Raw genomic sequence first — 18,256 nt, forward strand, 5'->3', positions numbered from 1 at the left:
CACCGAGTCTGTGCCGACCACCGATCACCCTGTGCACCAGCACTATCCCACACACGGGGAACAATTTACAATTTTTACGAAGCCAATTAACCTACAAACCTGCACATCTTTGGAGTGTGGGAGGAAACCGGAGCACCCGGAGAAAACATACGTGGCCACAGGGAGAAAAACGCCACACAGACAGCACCCAGAGTCAGGATTGAACCTGGCGGTGTAAGGCAGCAACTCTACCGCTGCGTCAACGTGCCGACCTCTCAGTAAAACGGGAAGTTTGGAGTGAACGATTTTCCCACTTGGAGATCGCAGTGAAGACCTCAAACTGTTGGAGTTGGGACATGTGTGGATGGAATGCATTCTTTTAATTTGTGTTTAAATAAAATGATTTCAGCTATTCATCAACGTATAAATTAGTAACAATGTGTTAAAGCTTATATAGTCCAAAGAACGTTTTGGACTCATCAGAGTCAACTAGCTTTGGATATGACACATTAACATAGAGGGAATCTCCTTTGGTAAGGGTGACAATTCCTGCTTGGTAGCTGTTGGTGCTCCAGCTATTATCATTCAGTGAACAGTAGCCCATCTTCTCAGATTCCATCAGAATCAAGTCCTTACTATAGCGAGTCGACCGTTTGAATAGGATGTGCCCCAAATTCTTCCTGCGTTCACATTTATATCCTCGGAAGTAGATCTTGGAATAAACGACGAAGAGTCCAGTTTGGTTGACGACCAGACCGCAGTCTTTGTACGTAACGCCTCTGATGATGGCATGGCCCAGCTGGTGATTCCACATGAGTGGGTTGGTGTAAGCAGAGTTATAATATCCTGTAATAAACCCAATGCAAATAAAGATTAGTAATATGCATTTCAAAATTATACACAACGCAACCCAGTACAATAACACAACACAATGTTTGTTTATAATATAAAATTATAAAAGAACTGGACAAGCTAGATGTAGGAAACATGTTCCCAATGTTGGGCGAGTCCAGGGGCCACAGTCTTAGAATAAAGGGGTCGCCATTTAAGACTGAGGTGAGAATAAACTTTTTCACCCAGAGAATTATTAATTTTGTGGAATTCCCTGCCACAGAGGGCAGTCAAGGCCAAATCACTAGATGGATTTAAGTGAGAGTTAGATAGAGCTCTAGGGGCTGGTGGAATCAAGGGATATGGGGAGAAGACAGGCACGGGTTATTGATTGGGGATGACCAGCCATGATCACAGTGAATGGTGGTGCCAGCTAAGGGCCGAATGGCCTCCTCCTACACCTATTTTCTATGTTTCTATGTTTAATTAAAGAAATTATTGTTTCATGTATCTTGTGTTTTATGACTGTTGACAAACCAATTTCACTGGAAAATTCACCAGCCTCACAATTAACCTCAAAAAGTTAACTTGCTAGTCGAATCGATAGACTTCTTCTTCTTGCGTATGGCCTGCACAGCCTAAAGTTGTAGGTCAATTTGTTCTATTTGATCTATTTGTTAGTGCACGTCGGGTTGATTGCATTGGTCGAAACAGGGTGGACCACGTGAAGGTTGCAATCTCCCACCCGAATCGATGAATGCAATGCTAGCATTTATTTCCAGAGGGCTAGAGTACAAAACAGGGATGTACTGCTGAGGCTCTATAAGGCACTGGTTAGACCGCATTTGGAGTATTGTGAACAGTTTTGGGCCCTATATCTGAGGAAGGGTGTGCTGGCTCTGGGGAGGGTCCAGAGGAGGTTTACAAGAATGATCCCAGGAATGAGTGGGTTAACCTATGATGAGCGTTTGATGGCACTGAGTTTAGAAGGATGAGGGGTGACCCCTTTGAAACTCATTGAATAGTGAAAAGCTTAGATAGAGTGGATGTGGAGAGATTGTTTCCACTAGTGGGAGAGTCTCAGACCAGAGGTCATAGCCTCAGAATAAAAGAACATACCTTAAGGAAGGAAATGAGGAGGAATTTCTTTAGTTGGGTGGTGAATCTGTAGAATTAATTGCCACAGAAGGCTGTGGAGGCCAAATTAACGGATCTTTTTAAGGCAGAGATTGACGGGTTCTTGATTAATTCGGGTGTCAGGGGTTGTGGGGAGAAGGCAGGAGAATGCGGTTGAGGGGGAAATATACAACAGCCTTGCTTGAATGGCGGAATGTATTTGATGGTCTAACTCTTTGTTTAAGAAAGAACTGCAGATGCTGGAAAAAACGATGGCAGACAAAAATTGCTGGAGCAATTCAGCGGGTGAGGCAGCATCTATGGAGCGAAGGAATAGGTGACGTTTCAGGTCGAGACCCTCCTTCAGATGGTCCAATTCTGCTTCTAGAACTTATGAAATGATGAGCCCGGACATTTTGTGTTTCACTTCACAGCTCCAGAGACCCAGGTTCGATCCTGACTACAGGTACTGTCTGTGCGAAATTTGCACTTTCTCCCTGTGACCTTGTGGGTTTTCTCCGGGATGCTCCGGTTTCCTCCCACTTCCCAAAGATGAGCAGGTTTGTAGGATAATTGACTTCTCTAAATTGTAAATAGCCCCTAGTGTGTAGAACTAGTGGACGGGTGATCAATGGTTGGCGTGAACTTGGTGGGCCGCAGGGCCTGTTTCCATGCTGTATCTCTAAACTAAATTAACCTAAAATAAACATGTGATTACTGATGTGGAACAATAAGTCCTGGTCATTAGTGCTCAGCATAACCTGTTCGATAAATGCATCTCATCAACATCTAAAATAAACACAAAGTGCTGGAGTAACTCAGCACCACAGGCAGTATCTCTGGACGACATTTGATAGGACCCTTCTTCAGAAGGACGGTCTAAAGAAGAGTCCCAACCTGAAACTTGCTTATCCATGTAGGACACAAGGAATAGTAGATGCTGGAATCTTGAGGAGAAAAAACACAAAGTGCTGGAGTACCTCAATGAATCAGACAGCATTTAGGAGGATAGGCACAAAATGCTGAAGTAACTCACCTGGACAGGCAGCTTCTCTGGAGAAGTGTCTTGTCTTGACCCGAAACGTCTCCCATTCCTTCTCTCCAGATAAACTGCCTGTCCTGCTGAGTTACTCCAGCAGTTTGTGCTTAGCTTCAGTGCAAACCAACATCTGCAGTTCCTTCCTACAGCATAAAGAGGACCTAGGTAGGCAACGTTTCAGGCTGCAATCCTTCTTCAGAGTAGAGAATATCTGAAGAATGACTTCAACCCAAAATGTCACCTATCCATGTCCTCCAGTGATGCTGCAAACATCTAATTATGATGAAGGTCTCTCCCACCGTTGGTGGGGTGCGGCAACTGTGAGCTCGGGATTTGAGATGTACAGCTGTGTGGGAGCTCAGTTGAGAATGTGGATGTGAGCCGTGATGGCGATTGATGGTCTAGTTCAGTTTAGTTTAGTGTTACAGCATGGAAACAGGCCGTTCAGCCCACCGAGTCCACGCTGGCCAACGGTCACCCGTTCACAGTAGTTCTATGTTACCCCACTTTCCCATCCACTCCATTCACACTAGGTAGACACAAAATGCTGGTGTAACTCAGCTGGACAGGTGGTCACGGAGAGAACGTACAAACTCCGCACAGACAGCACAGACAGCACAGATTGATCCGGCTCTGCAAGTGCTGTAAGGCAGCAACTCTACCACTGCTCCACCTTGCTGCCCTCGACGATAGACACAAAATGCTGGAGTAACTCAGCGGGACAGGCAGCATCTCCGGAGAGCAGGAATGGGTGACGTTTCAGGTCAAGACCCAAAATGTCGCGACCCGAAACGTCGTCCATTCCTTCTCTCCAGAGAAGCTGCCTGACCCGCTGAGTTACTCCAGCATTTTGTGTCCATCTCCGGTTTAAACCAGCATCTGCAGTTCCTACACATTTTCCCTACATTTTCTCACCCACTACCTACACACCAGGGGCAATTTACAGAGGGCCAATTAACTTACAAATCCGCACATCTTTGGGATGTGGGAGGAAATCGGAGCACCTCGAGGAAACCCACAAGGTCACAGGGAGAGCGTGCAAACTCCGCACAGACAGCACCAGAGGTCAGGATCGAACTCGGGTCTCTGGTGCTGTGTCGAAAGACATAATACTTAAACGTACTTTTCCATGTTTTTTAATGCTATCAGTTCTTTCAGACTTTTACTTATGTTTTCTGATTCCATTGCTAGAATCAGTCACCAATGATTGTGTTTTTTTATATATAGAACTTCACTTAGTATTACAACCCAGTTGTATGACTATTGATTATTCTAACTTCAAGTAACCGCTACATCCCTTCTCTCTCCCTACACTTCATTTCGACACACGAGAGACACCTAGTGGAAAGATGGCGGTACAGCGGCAGTATTGATTTTTATTACAAAGAGAATACTAAAGTGGAAATGTTTAGCTACAGGGAAAGTCCAGCTTTTATCTTTGAACATTGAATTCTCCAATTTTAGGTAACTAACCAGCAACCTCTCCCTACTTTTTTCTTCCCCCCTCCCTTAACTATAACCCATCTTAATATCCACCCAAGATAGCCACAATATGCTGGAGTAGCTCAGCGGGTTACTCCTGCATTTCGTATCTAGCTTCAGTGTGTAAACCAGCATCTGCAGTCCCTTCCTACACTTAATGTCCACCTATTTCTCCTACTATTTCCCCCCCCCCCCCCCCCACCAACATTTTCCTTCCCCTGTCCCCTAAAACTCATCTGAAGAAGGGTTTCTGCCCGAAACGTTGCCAATTCATTCGCTCCATAGATGCTGCTGCACCCGCTGAGTTTCTCCAGCTCTTTTGTCTGCCTTCGATTGTCCAGCATCTGCAGTTCCTTCTTAAACCCTTCAACCCATCGTCCAGCCCCACATTTCATGCCCCTTCTCTCCTGGTCTCACGCCTTTTTAAGCACCTTTTCATCTCTGGCCTTTATCCACCCACCTACCCTGTCTGACAAAGGGTCCCAACCCAAAATGTTCCCTGTCCATGTCCGCCAGCAATGCTGCTTGACCCACTGAGTTACTCCAGCACTCTGTTGTGTTTTGCTCATGGTTCCAGCACCTGCAGTTACTTGAGTCCACGGGTGTTTTTCTTGATATTTTCCCATCTTCTCTCTCATCGTCTCCCTTCAACTCTTTCCGTGCCATCGTGAATCATTCTTTCTTTAACAAAACTTGGTTGTTGTAACCGACCGCACATAACAATCTTCCACCCACACTGTGAAATCTCAAAGAACTCATTTATCAACGGCGCCCCCTGGTGTGTTAGAATATCAAACATAGAAAATATCCCAGCGCAAGAACAGGCCCTTCGGCCCACATTGACTGTGCCAACCATGATGCAAAGACCAATTCTCTTATCTGCCTGCACATAATCCATGCTCCCTCCATTCCCTGCATATCTGAGTGTGTATCCAAGTCATAAGTCATAGAAACTTACAAAATTCTTAAGGGGTTGGACAGGTTAGATGCAGGAATATCTTTTAGGACTGAGATGAGAAAAACATTTTTCACAGAGAGTGGTGAATCTCTGGAATTCTCTGCCACAGAATGTAGTTGAGGCCAGTTCATTGGCTATATTTAAGAGGGAGTTAGATGTGGCCCTTGTGGCTAAAGGTATCGGGGGTATGGAGAGAAAGCAGGTACAGGATACTGAGTTGGATGATCAGCCATGATCATATTGAATGGCGGTGCAAGCTCGAAGGGCCGAATGGCCTACTCCTGCACCTATTTTCTATGTTTCTATGTTTCAATATTTCTATAATGTCATAAGCTCATGTGATCGGAGCAGAATTAGGCCATTTGGCCCATCAAGGCTACTCTGCCATTCAATCATGGCTGATCTATCTCTCCCTCCTAACCCCATTCTCCTGCCTTCTCCCCATAACCCCTGACACCCATCACCAATGTCTCTTAAATGCCACTATTAATTAGATCGACATTCTCCATCCTCATGGATACTTTGAGTATTTTTTTCTTGAGGTGCAATCTTTCCCCTGCCCGTTGTATTGCAACCTTGTCGTGGTCGGGGAGCTTGTGTGTCTCAGTGACCACTAGAGCTATGCCAGTGGGAGATTCGTCTCCTGTGAGGGTCTCCCATGCTGGACAGGTCGAAGGGTAGAGGCGAGACGAAGAGCGATGCACTGGTCCTCCAGGTTGGAGGTTGAGCACAGGACTAACAACCCTGCCTCGTAAAACAAATATGTTACGGAAGCAGCAACTGAAGGAATCAACACTACTGGGTGTGATGGACTTCCAGGGCTATCGACAGATGCTAGGATGAAATGAAAACAATGGACCTGACCTGGGGTAGTGTCCAGAAGCTAGTCCAGAACACACAGGAGTGGAGGACCTTTGTTGCTGCCCTACATGCCAGGAAGCATAATAGGTAGTAAGTAAGTAAGTAAGCAATCTTTCCCATTGACAGCAAAACTAAAATCCTTTACACTTTCTGCCTAAGTGGGCTGAATTCTGATATCATTATTCAGGCCAAATTTGCAAACAATAAGATCTATTGCGTGCTGTTGCCTGACTGGATATTCATGGCATCCTTGAAGGTGTAGCATCACCTGCTACTGATTCGAATCAGCCGAAAGGAAGGTGACTTCAAGATGTTTGCTTTGTTTTCATTTCATAGATTTATTCTTGTCCAGTTTAGTTTAGCTTAGTTTAGAGATACAGCGCGGAAACAGGCCCTGCTGCCCACCGAGTCTGCGCCGACCAGCGATCCCTGCACACTTACATTATCCTACACACACTAGGGACAATTTACAGTTTTACCAAGCCAATTGACCTACAAACCTGCAAGTCTTTGGAGTGTGGGAGGAAACCGGAGCTCCCAGACAAAAACCCATGCTGGCGCAGGGAGAACGTACAAACTCCTACAGACAGCACCCGTGGTCAGGATCGAACCCGGGTCACTGGCGCTGTGAGGCCGCGACGCTACTACTGCGCCACCGTGTCGCCTCCAAGTCTTTTTTACATTTCTCTTGTTGAACTCCGCCACCCCCTATCTCCTCCCATTCCCCTCCGCCTCCTCCACCTTTCCTTCTACTCTGCATATTGCTTGCTTCATTGCTCTTTCATCTTACTTCTCTAGTCCCTTCCATTGGTCTCTGTTTCACTTTCAGTCTCCCAATCAGTCTCCATCTTCTCAGGCATCCACCTGAAGAAGAGTCCCAGCCTACCACGTCGCCCATCCAAAGGTAGACACAAAAAGCTGGAGTAAATCAGCGGGACAGGCAGCATCTCTGGAGTATCTGCTGTTCCTTCCTACACATGTCTCCTATTCATGTCCTCCAGAGATTACTTTTAGTTTTAGTTTTAGAGATACAGCGTGGAAACAGGCCATTTGGCCCACCGAGTTCACACCAACCAGCGACCCTCGTACACTAGTTCTATCCTACACACTAGGGACAATCTTTCACAGAGGCCAATTAACCCACAAACCTGCACGTCTTTGGAGTGTGGGAGGAGAACAGAGCACCTGAAGAAATCCCACTCGGTCACAGAGGGAACGTGCAAACTCCGCGCACACAGCATCCGTGGTCAGGATTGAACCCGGGTCTCTGGCGCTGTAAGGCAGCAACTCTACCGCTGCGCCACTGTGCGCCTGACCTGCTGAGTTAGTCCGGCACTTTGTGTACGATGCAAGGTTGCAAGCATCAGCACTAACTTGTGTCTCCAGGCATCCATCTTATTCCACTGTTGGCGGGGACACGCGAGTTAGTTGTTACTGACCTGTAAGGTGCGCAGCGGCTTTGAGGTTCTTGGGTGACTCTGTCACGTTCCGAGTTCCTGTGAAATGCACAAAGTAATGAGCCCACAACAGGAAGAGGCAGAACAGCATCTTATATCAAACTCAGCGCAAACACCAGCTCAGCTTTGGGTCACCCACTGACTTTGCAGCAAAGGTCATGGCCTACTTGATTTGACTATTCTAAAGATGCATTAATTGTGTTGAATTTAATCCCAACACTCTCTCTATTCTTTAGCAATTCAGAAAATACATCAAAGTTAGTGTGACCTTTCTTTTGCAAATTTCTATTATGTTCGATACTAATTTGCCAATTGCCCTTTTCAATGTTATCTTTGCTTTTTAGAACATAGACCATAGACCATAGAACAGTTCAGCACAGGAACAGGCCCTTCGGCCCACAATGTCTGTGCTGGACATGATGCCAAGACCAAATCTGTCTGCACATGATCTATATCCCTCCATTCCCTGCATATCAAAGTCATAATCATAATCATAGTCATAGTCATAATCACAATAATACTTTGTTAGCTAAGTATGTTTTGCAACATACGAGGAATTTGATTTGCCATACAGTCATACTAATAAAAAGCAATGGATCACACAAAATGCATTTTAACATAAACATCCACCACAGTGACTCCTCCACATTCCTCACTGTGATGGAAGGCGAAAAAAAGTTTAATCTCTTCCCTTCTTTGCCCTCCCACGGTCGGGGACCTTGAGACTTCCATTGACGGGACGATCTTACTTGGGCCCTCGTGTCGGGGCGATCAAGCTCCTGCATCGGGGGGGGGATCTTATCTACCCCCTGCCGGGCGATCGGGCCCGGGTCGGGATTGGTCGAACCTTTTGCGTAGTTTGGAGCTTCCCGACATCGGTCTCAACCCGAGACCACGAGCTCCTCGATGGTGAAATCCGCAGGCCGCGGTTGGAGCATCGATCCCGGGCAAGGGAAGGGATCGACTCCGATGGTAAGTCCACGTCCCCGCGGGGGGGGGCTCAAAGTCAGTCTCTAGCAAGGCCGCCAGCTCCATGATGTTAGGCCGCAGAGCGACCGGAGATACGATCCGGAAAACAATCGCATCTCCGGCAAAGTTAGAGATTGAAAAAAGATTCCCCCGACCCCCTCCCCAACCCCCACATAAAACAAACTAGAGAACATTAACTTTTAAAACGCACTAAAAATAACAAAAAAAGACAAACAGACTGTTAGCGAGGCTGCCATCGTCGGCGCCCTCTGGTGGCCATGTTTCTATACAAAAGTCTCTTAAACGCCACTATTCTATCTACCTCCACCACTACCCCTGGCAGGGTGTTCCAGGCACTGTGTAAAAAAACTTGCCCCACCCAGCTTTACCACTCTCACCAAAGCTACGTCCCTTTAAGATATGATATTTCCACCCTGGGGAAAAGTTTCTGCCTGTCTAACCTATCTATGCATCTCATAATTTTATCTACAGCTAACTGGTCTCCCTTCAACTTTATCAGGTGCATTATATAGCATTGAAAATATTTATTTTGCATCATATAATACCAAGTTTCAATGCACTCAATGCAGTCCAGGGCAACACTGAATCTCAATTTTTCCCCCCATCCCATCCAGCAAAAATAACAGGAATCTTTGATCCTGTGAATTGTCCTGAGAAGCATCAGATCACATTTGCAAGTCAAGGAGTCATACAGAACAGACACAAGCCCTTCAGCCCAACTTGCCCAAGCCCACCAAGATACCCCAAACCTTCCTTATCTGTGTACCTGTCCGAATATCATTTAAATGCTGTTATAGTGCCTGCCTCAACTACCTCCTCTGGCAGCTCGTTCCATACACCCACCTGAGTGAAAAAGTCGTTTCCTATTAAATCATTCCTCTCTCACTTTAAACCCTTTGTCCACTAGATCAATGCATGTGACATTTTGCATTTAAGCCATTCCAACTTACCAATAATTTTCTCTGCATATGGACCTTTCTCTTTATGACCCTGATAAAAAGAGAAATAGTTAGTTTGCAAGTTCCCATTCAGGCTGCCTGCACCTCTGCATCCCTCCCTCGACCGCACCACACCAGCCTTAACCCATCAGTCCTCCTCCGCATGGTCATCGTACCTCTTTGATTTCTTTGATGTCCCTCTGAAGTTCAATCAGTTTGATGGAGCCCAGTGCAAGCCACGCCAGTACCAGCAGCACCAAGTTGAGAATGAGAACCCAGCCTACTGTCTTGCAGCCCAGTTTTCTCCTCTTCTTGATAGTGGGCAAAGTCCATACAGGGGCTTGCATGTAGGGATTGAGGTTCGGGTTGCCATCAACCATGAACACTTGCGGATAGGGGTAATTCCGCTGCATGGTCAAATGAACCAAAGAAGCCCTCAGAGCAGTGTTCCCCTTTGAATTCACCGCTCTCAGTGCAAAAGTAATCCTCCACTCTTCAGAATCGAGTACCGAGTTGTGGGAGCTTCTTTTTATAGTTGAGTTTCTGTTCCGTCTGTGCCCACGTACACAACCCCACCCCCCCACCCCCCCCCCTCCTAAGTTGAAGTGTGAACAGACATTTCCAAGCGCTGGCCAGATGATGCACAACCGACCGACACTGCACCTTCTATCAACCGAGCACATTTGCACCTCAGGCTTGTGGTCTGCGCCTTCTAGCTGTTTCTGCACTAGCTGGCTTCAGCCACTCGTGGCTGAGATGCATCAGAAAACTGTCACAAGTAATATTCGGCCAGCTTTGACAGTTCACACACATTCGGAGATCTGATCGAAGTATATAACATTACGAGAGGCTTAGATAGAGTAGACTTCTGTGGACTGGAACACTGAGTTACAGGTACACAAAATTGCTGGAGGAACTCAGCGGGTGCAGCAGCATCTATGGAGCGAAGGAAATAGGCGACGTTTCGGGCCGAAACCCTTCTTCAGCGGCCCGAAACGTCGCCTATTTCCTTCGCTCCATAGATGCTGCTGCACCCGCTGAGTTCCTCCAGCTATTTTGTGTACCTTCGATATTCCAGCATCTGCAGTTCCCTTTTGAACACTGAGTTACAGTTTAGTTTATGGTCACCATGTGCCAAGGCACAGTGACAAGCTTTTGTTGCGTGCTATCCAAGTCAGCAAAAAGACAATACATCACTTTAAGATGAGAGGGGTAACGTTGAAAGGAGATGTGTGGGGCAACTTTTTTACATGGAAGATGATGAGGGAGGTGAGCTGCCTGGGTTGGTGGTGAGGGAACCCGTTCTTGATATCGTGGCATTAAAGAGGCTTCTGGACAGGCATTTGGATATGCAGGGAATGGAGGGATAAAATCTATGCTCAGGTAGGTGGGAGATGTTCTTGACCTCATGTTAGGCACAGATATTGTGCGCCGAAGGGCCTGTTCTTGTGCTGTACAGCTCTATGCAGTCCTCATGCCGATATTATGCGTAGAAAGGAAATGCAGATGTTGGTTTACACTGAAGAAAGACACAAAATGCTGGAGTAACTCAGCGGGTCGACTCAGACAGCATCTCCGAAGAAAAGGAATAGGTGACGTTTCAGGTCGAGGCCCTTCTTCAGACCCTTCTTGAGTTTGAAGAAAGGTTTTGAGCCGAAATGTCACCTATTCCTTTTCTCCAGAGATGATGCCTGACCAACTGAGTTACTCCAGCATTTTGTGAATGATGCCGATATAATGCATGTTGTGGGGAGTTTTTTGGCAAGGTGCTTGCTGGGAGGTGATCAAGAATGTGGATGTGACCAGTGCACAATCGAGTCCTAAATTAATTTTTACATCCTATTCAGCTTTAAACCATCCAACAGCTATGTGAGTTATCAGTCATAATTATGTTGTGCAGTATATAGTATTATGAGATGCATAGATAGGGTAGACAGTCAGAACCTTTTACCCAGGGTCGAAAACTAGAGGGTATGGCTTTAAGGTGAGAGGGGCAAAGTTTAAAGGAGACTAGACCAAGGGGGACTAGTTGGGTCCTGTCTCCTCAGCGCGCAGTTGCAAGGGGGCCCAGCGGAGTCACACACACACTAACCATCCCCCAAACACAGGGGGGGAGGGAGGGGTAGAGGGAGGGAGGGGAGAGAGCGAGAGGGGAGAGGGGGAGGGGAGGGGGGAAAGGGGGGGAGGGGGAGAGAGAGGAGGGGTGAGAGAGGGGGGAAGGGGGGAGAGAATGGGGAGAGGAAAGAGGGGGAAGGGAGGTGGAGGGAGGGGAGGGGAGAGGGGGTGCCTGGAACGTGCTACCAGGGGTGGTGGTGGCGGCAGATGCGGGGAGTGGCATTTAAGAAGCTTTTATAGAGCCACATGGATATGCAGAGAATGCGTATATCGAATATACAAATATTAATATACTAATATTAAAAAACAGAAATTGCTCCTGCTGTCTGCTGTTAGTGAGCAACAGATTGTGTGAGGAATAACCACAAGAATGTGAGCAAAAGCATGAGTACAATTGTCATATCTTGAGCTTGCAGAGGCAAAAGAGTTAACAATTAGTGGTCCACAATTCTAGGTTAAGATTACGACACTCAGAAATTAGCTTCAAAGTTGCTGAGTCAATTAACTCACCCATATGGAAAATGAGTTAGTACTGAAACCTAAAATGGCAAGAAATGGCTCGGCCTGAATTACGTCTGTGTGGAACTCCCATTAGTTAAATGGGGTTGAATTCAGGTGGAAATTAAACGACATAGAGAGGAAATCCTAGAAATGCAAAACCGAAGTGACCAACATCATCGTCTAGAATTGACATGTCATTTAACTAACCCTATTTTTTGTTGATGTCAAGCGTAAATCTGCTTCTAGTAACCGTAACTGGACTGTATGTGCGCAGGTTTTTCCTTTCACCTTACTTTCCTACAGTTATAGTCATTGAGTCATACAGCTCGGAAACAGGCCCTTCAGCCAAAATTGCCCGTGCCGGCCACTATGCCCCATCCACACTACTCCCACCTGCCCACGTTAGAAACATAGAAACATAAAAAATAGGTGCAGGAGTAGGCCATTCGGCCCTTCGAGCCTGCACCGCCATTCAATATGATCATGGCTGATCATCCAACTCAGTATCCTGTACCTGCCTTTTCTCCATACCCCCTGATCTATTTAGCCACAAGGGCCACATCTAACTCTCTCTTAAATATAGACAATGAACTGGCCTCAACTACCTTCTGTGGCAGAGATTCCACAGATTCACCACTCTCTGTGTAAAAAAATTTTTTCTCATCTCGGTCCTAAAAGACTTCCCCCTTATCCTTAAACTGTGACCCCTTGTTCTGGACTTCCCCAACATCGGGAATAATCTTCCTGCATCTAGCCTGTCCAACTCCTTAAGAATGTTCTCATCTCGGTCCTAAAAGATTTCCCCCTTATCCTTAAACTGTGACCTCTTGTTCTGGACTTCCCCAATATCGGGAACAACCTTCCTGCATCTAGCCTGTCCAATCCCTTAAAATTTTTGTAAGTTTCTATAAGATCCCCCCTCAATCTTCTAAATTCTAGCGAGTACAATCCGAGTCTATCTAGTCTTTCTTCATATGAAAGTCCTGCCATCCCAGGAATCAGTCTGGCGAACCTTCTCTGTACTCCCTCTATGACAAGAATGTCTTTCCTCAGATTAGGAGACCAAAACTGTACGCAATACTCCAGGTGTGGTCTCACCAAGACCCTGTACAACTGCAGTAGAACCTCCCTGCTCTTATACTCAAATCCTTTTGCTATGAATGCTAACATACCATTCGCTTTCTTCACTGCCTGCTGCACCTGCATGCCTACTTTCAATGACTGGTGTACCATGACACCCAGGTCTCGTTGCATCTCCCCTTTTCCTAATCGGTCACCATTCAGATAATAGTCTACTTTCCTGTTTTTGCCACCAAAGTGGATAACCTTACATGTATCCACATTATACTGCATCTGCCATGCATTTGCCCACTAACTCAACCTATCCAAGTCACCTTGCAGCCTCCTAGCATCCTCTTCACAGCTAACACTTCCCCCCAGCTTCGTGTCATCTGCAAACTTGGAGATGTTGCATTCAATTCCCTCATCCAGATCATTAATATATATTGTAAATAGCTGGGGTCCCTGCACTGAGCCTTGCGGTACCCTACTAGTCACTACCTGCCATTGTGAAAAGGACCCGTTTACTCCTACTCTTTGCTTCCTGTCTACCAGCCAGTTCTCTAACCACATCAATACTGAACCCCTAATACCGTGTACTTTAAGTTTGCATACTAATCTCTTATGTGGGACCTTGTCGAAAGCCTTCTGAAAGTCCAGATATAACACATCCACTGGTTCTCCCTTATCCACTCTACTAGTTACATCCTCAAAAAATTCTATAAGATTCGTCAGACATGATTTACCTTTCATAAATCCATACTGACTTTGTCCAATGAATTCACCACTTTCCAAATGTGCTGCTATCCCATATTTAATAACTGACTCTAGCATTTTCCCCACTACCGATGTTAGACTAACTGGTCTGTAATTCCCCGTTTTCTCTCTCCCTCCCTTTTTAAAAAGTGGGGTTACATATCCCCAAACATATGTTTGGCCCATATCCATCTAAACCTTGTGCAAGATTGAACTGCAGATGCTGGTTTAAATCAAAATCACTTGCACCTTCACCAACCTCATCTATTGTATCCAGGTGTCAACTTCTTAACATCGGTGAGACCAAGCCCAGGCTCGGCGATCGTTTCGCTGAACACCTCCGCTCAGCCCATCGTAACCTACCTGATCTCCTGGTTTAACTCCCCCTCCCATTCCCATTCTGAAATTTCTGTCCTGGGCCTCCTCCATAGAGTGAGGCTTATTGCAAATTGGAGGAGCAGCACTTCATATTTTGCTTGGGCAGGTTACACCCCAGCGATATGAACATTGACTTCTTTAACTTCAGATAGCCCTTGCTTGCACTCTCCATCCCCTTCACAATTCCAGTTCTCCCACTGTTCTTACTGTATCCGACCACATTCTATCTTTGTCCCGCCCCCTTCCCTGGCATCAGTCTGAAGAAGGGTCTTGACCCGAAACGTCGCCTATTCCTTCTCTCCAGAGATGCTGCCTCACCCGCAGGGCCGGATTTAGATGAAGAGAGGCCCTAAACTATTTCACTTGTGAGGGCCCACCCTTCCCAATCCCACAACTAGAGGACCATGACTACCCGACAGTGACAGTGTGAAACATTTAGATCCTACTGTGTGTTAAACAGCAACATGCTGTAATTAAAAGTTGGTTTTAAAATACATATTGGATTCATTGCAGAGCGGGCATGCTTTACCTGGATGGCCGTTTGAAGCTCTGGAGTGTTGGGCCTGCTGCTTCAATATCATGGAGCTGTGGTTTGCGGAGCTCCCAGCCTCGGGCTGCGCTGATTTTAATATCGCGGAGCCCTGGGAACCTTCTGCCGAGAGCCGCTAGCGTGAATCTCCGCCCAGCTCAGCCTGTGGACTTCGGGAGCCGCGATCTCCGGTAGGAAGTGGCCGATTCGGAAATCCAAGCCGCTGAGAATGTTCTCCCGTTCCGACGTTGGATGGTGACCCCCAAATTTCATTGGCCATGGCCATCAGGGGGGGTCCAAGAGGAGGGGGTCCATTGGAGATGGGGAAAGGGATCATCAATGGGGGCGAGGACTCCTTCTCAAGGAAGAATGGTGTGAGGCGGAGGCGAGTGAAGAAGAGCTCCAAATCGCTGCGGGTGCGGAATTCATTGAGGTGGGGACAGAGGGGCACAAAGGTGAGGCCTCTGCTGCGGACAAACCGTTCAGTATCTGAGAGGGAGAGGTCAGGGTGGAAGGTGAACACATGGCAGGGATGGGGGTTGGGGCCGGAGGAAGGCAGATGAGTGGACTGAGGCCGAGGCTGGTAGAGGGGTGGTGGGTGGTCAGGGAGTAGGGGGGTATGAAGACTGTAGTGTGGGTGGGGAAGAGCTGGGGTCACATGGTTTGAGGGGAATGGGGAAGACCCAGTGGAACAGCCACTGAGGTTACCAGGGTTGGGGGAGGGGGGCTAGTACTAGGACCCAGCACAGTCAAACCCAGGGGAGTGGGAGTTAGCCGCGTGGAAACTTCAGGCCCGGTGCTGAGTCCAGGCTGCAGGTAAGGCGACGGCTGCGGGCAGCTGGAGGGCGGTGGAGTGGCCGGGGTCAGCAGGCAAAGAGTAGGAGGTTCCGGTGGGCGGATGGTCATTGGGTGAGGTGAGTAGGCCCCCCTAGATCTCGAGACCCTAAGCTTAAGCTTGTCTATCTTATACGTAAATCTAGCCCTGCTCACCCGCTGAGTTACTCCAGCATTTTGTGTCTTCCATCTAAACCTTACCCATCTATGTAACTGTCCAAATGCCTTTTAAATTATGTTATAGTCTGTGCCTCAACTATCTCCTCTGGCAGCTCATTCCATACACCACCCACCCTTTGTGTGAAAAGCTTGCCCCTGAGGCTTCCTATTAAATCGTTCCCCTCTCACCTTAAAACTATGTACCTTGGTTCTTGATTCCCCTACTCTGGGGCATTGAGTCACAGTCAAAGAGTCTTACAGCCTGGAAACAGGCCCATCTTGGGCGACGGACTTACCTGCAATTCAGATGAAAGCAAATATCCCCTCCGAACACCTGCAATTCATGAGATATTGTATGAAAGTGGTTCAGCGGTCGGAACCAGAGCAAGGAGATGTGAATGGCTTAGAAAAAAGTTACTTGCTAGGAATGATGAGCATTGGACGATACTGGGCCTGTACTCACTGGAGTTCAGAATGATGAGGGGGCACCTCATTGAAACTTACCGCATAGTGAAAGGCCTGGATAGAGTGAATGTGAGAGGATGTTTCCACTAGTGGGAGTGTCTAGGACCAGAGGGCACAGCCACAGAATAAAAGGACTTACCTTTAGAAAGGAGATGAGGAGGAATTTCTTAAGTCAGAGGGTGGTGAATCTGTGGAATTCTTTGCCACAGAAGGCTGTGGAGGCCACGTCAGTGGATATTTTTAAGGCAGAGACAGATAGATTCTTGATTAGTACGGGTTATGGGGAGAAGGCAGGGGAATGAGGGTTCAGAGGGAAAGATAGATCAGCCATGATTGAATGGTGGAGAAGACTTGATGGGCTGAATGGCCTACTTCTGCTCCTATGACATGGACTAATGAAGCAGCTTCAGGAGCACTGTTTTTTGATATATGTAGCTTGGATATCCTCTATTTGAGTTTAAGGTCATCACTTAAGGGCAGCACAGTGGCGCAGCAGTGGAGTTACTGCCTCACGGCACTTTTAGCGCTAGAGATCTGGGTTCAATCCCGACTACAGTTGCTGTCTGGACGGAGTTTGCACATTCTCCCAATGACCGCGCGGGTTTTCTCCGAGATCTTCAGTTTCCTCCCACACTCAAAGGCCTACAGGTTTGTGGGTTAATTGGCTTGGTATAAATGTAAAAACATTGTCCCTAGTGTGTGTGTGTAGGGTAGTGTTAATGTGCGGGGATCGCTGGTTGGTGCGGATTCGGTGGGCCGAAGGGCTTGTTCCTGCGCTGTACATCCAATGACTAAAGTAAAGTCTAGAATCTTTCTCCTCTGCATCTGCTCTGGGATTTTCATATCCTCCTAACAGTGTGGTAACCAGAGTCTTTTATCCAGAGTAGGGGAATCAAGAGCAAGAGAACACAGGTTAAAGGTGAGAGGAGAAAGATTTACGGGGTATCTGAGGAGCAACTTTTTCACGGGTGTATGGATGAACTGCCAGAGGAGGTAGTTGAGGCAGGGACTATAACAACATTTAAAATATATTTGGACAGGTACTTGGATAGGAAAGGTTTAGAGGAATAGACTCAGAGGGATAGATAGATAGATAGATAGATAGATAGATAGATAGATAGATAGATAGATAGATAGATAGATAGATAGATAGATAGATAGATAGATAGATAGATAGATAGATAGATAGATAGATAGATAGATAGATAGATAGATAGATAGATAGATGTAAGAGTAGGCCATTAGAGCCAGCACCGCCATTCAATATGATCATGCCAGATCATCCACAATCAGTACCCCGTTCCTGCCTTCTCGCCATATCCCCTGGCTCTGCTATCTTTAAGAGCTCTATCTAACTCTCTCCTGAAAGCATCCAGAGAATTGGCCTCCACTGCCTTCCGAGGCAAAGAATTCCACAGATTCACAACTCTCTGGGTGAAAAGGTTTTTCCTCATCTCCGTTCTAAATGGCCTACCCCTTATTATTAAACTGTGGCCCCTGGTTCTGGACTCCCCCAACATCGGGAACGTGTTTCCTGCCTCTAGCGTGTCCAATCCCTTAATAATCTTATATGTTTCTATAAGATTAGATAGATAGATAGATAGATAGATAGATAGATAGATAGATAGATAGATAGATAGATAGATAGATAGATAGATAGATAGATAGATAGATAGATAGATAGATAGATAGATAGATAGATAGATAGATACGTTCAAGAAGGAACTGCAGATGCTGGAAAATCGAAGGTAGACAAAAGTGCTGGAGAAACTCAGCGGGTGTGGCAGCATCTATGGAGCGAAGGAAATA

At 46.7% G+C, this 18,256-nt stretch overlaps 1 protein-coding gene across 1 annotated transcript; it reads right to left on the minus strand.

The window, feature by feature from the left end:
• Nucleotides 1-219: 219 nt before the first annotated feature.
• LOC116978129 (tumor necrosis factor ligand superfamily member 6-like) lies at nucleotides 220-10,132 on the minus strand. Its single transcript, XM_033029152.1, has 4 exons — nucleotides 9,828-10,132; nucleotides 9,664-9,703; nucleotides 7,706-7,762; nucleotides 220-825 (listed from the first exon to the last, which is right to left on the minus strand). The coding sequence occupies exons 1-4, from the start codon at nucleotides 10,062-10,064 to the stop codon at nucleotides 422-424; spliced, it is 738 nt and encodes a 245-aa protein (XP_032885043.1). The 5' UTR covers nucleotides 10,065-10,132; the 3' UTR covers nucleotides 220-421.
• Nucleotides 10,133-18,256: the final 8,124 nt, after the last annotated feature.

Source organism: Amblyraja radiata, chromosome 10, assembly GCF_010909765.2.
Source record: "Amblyraja radiata isolate CabotCenter1 chromosome 10, sAmbRad1.1.pri, whole genome shotgun sequence".
Lineage (NCBI taxonomy): Eukaryota > Metazoa > Chordata > Chondrichthyes > Rajiformes > Rajidae > Amblyraja > Amblyraja radiata.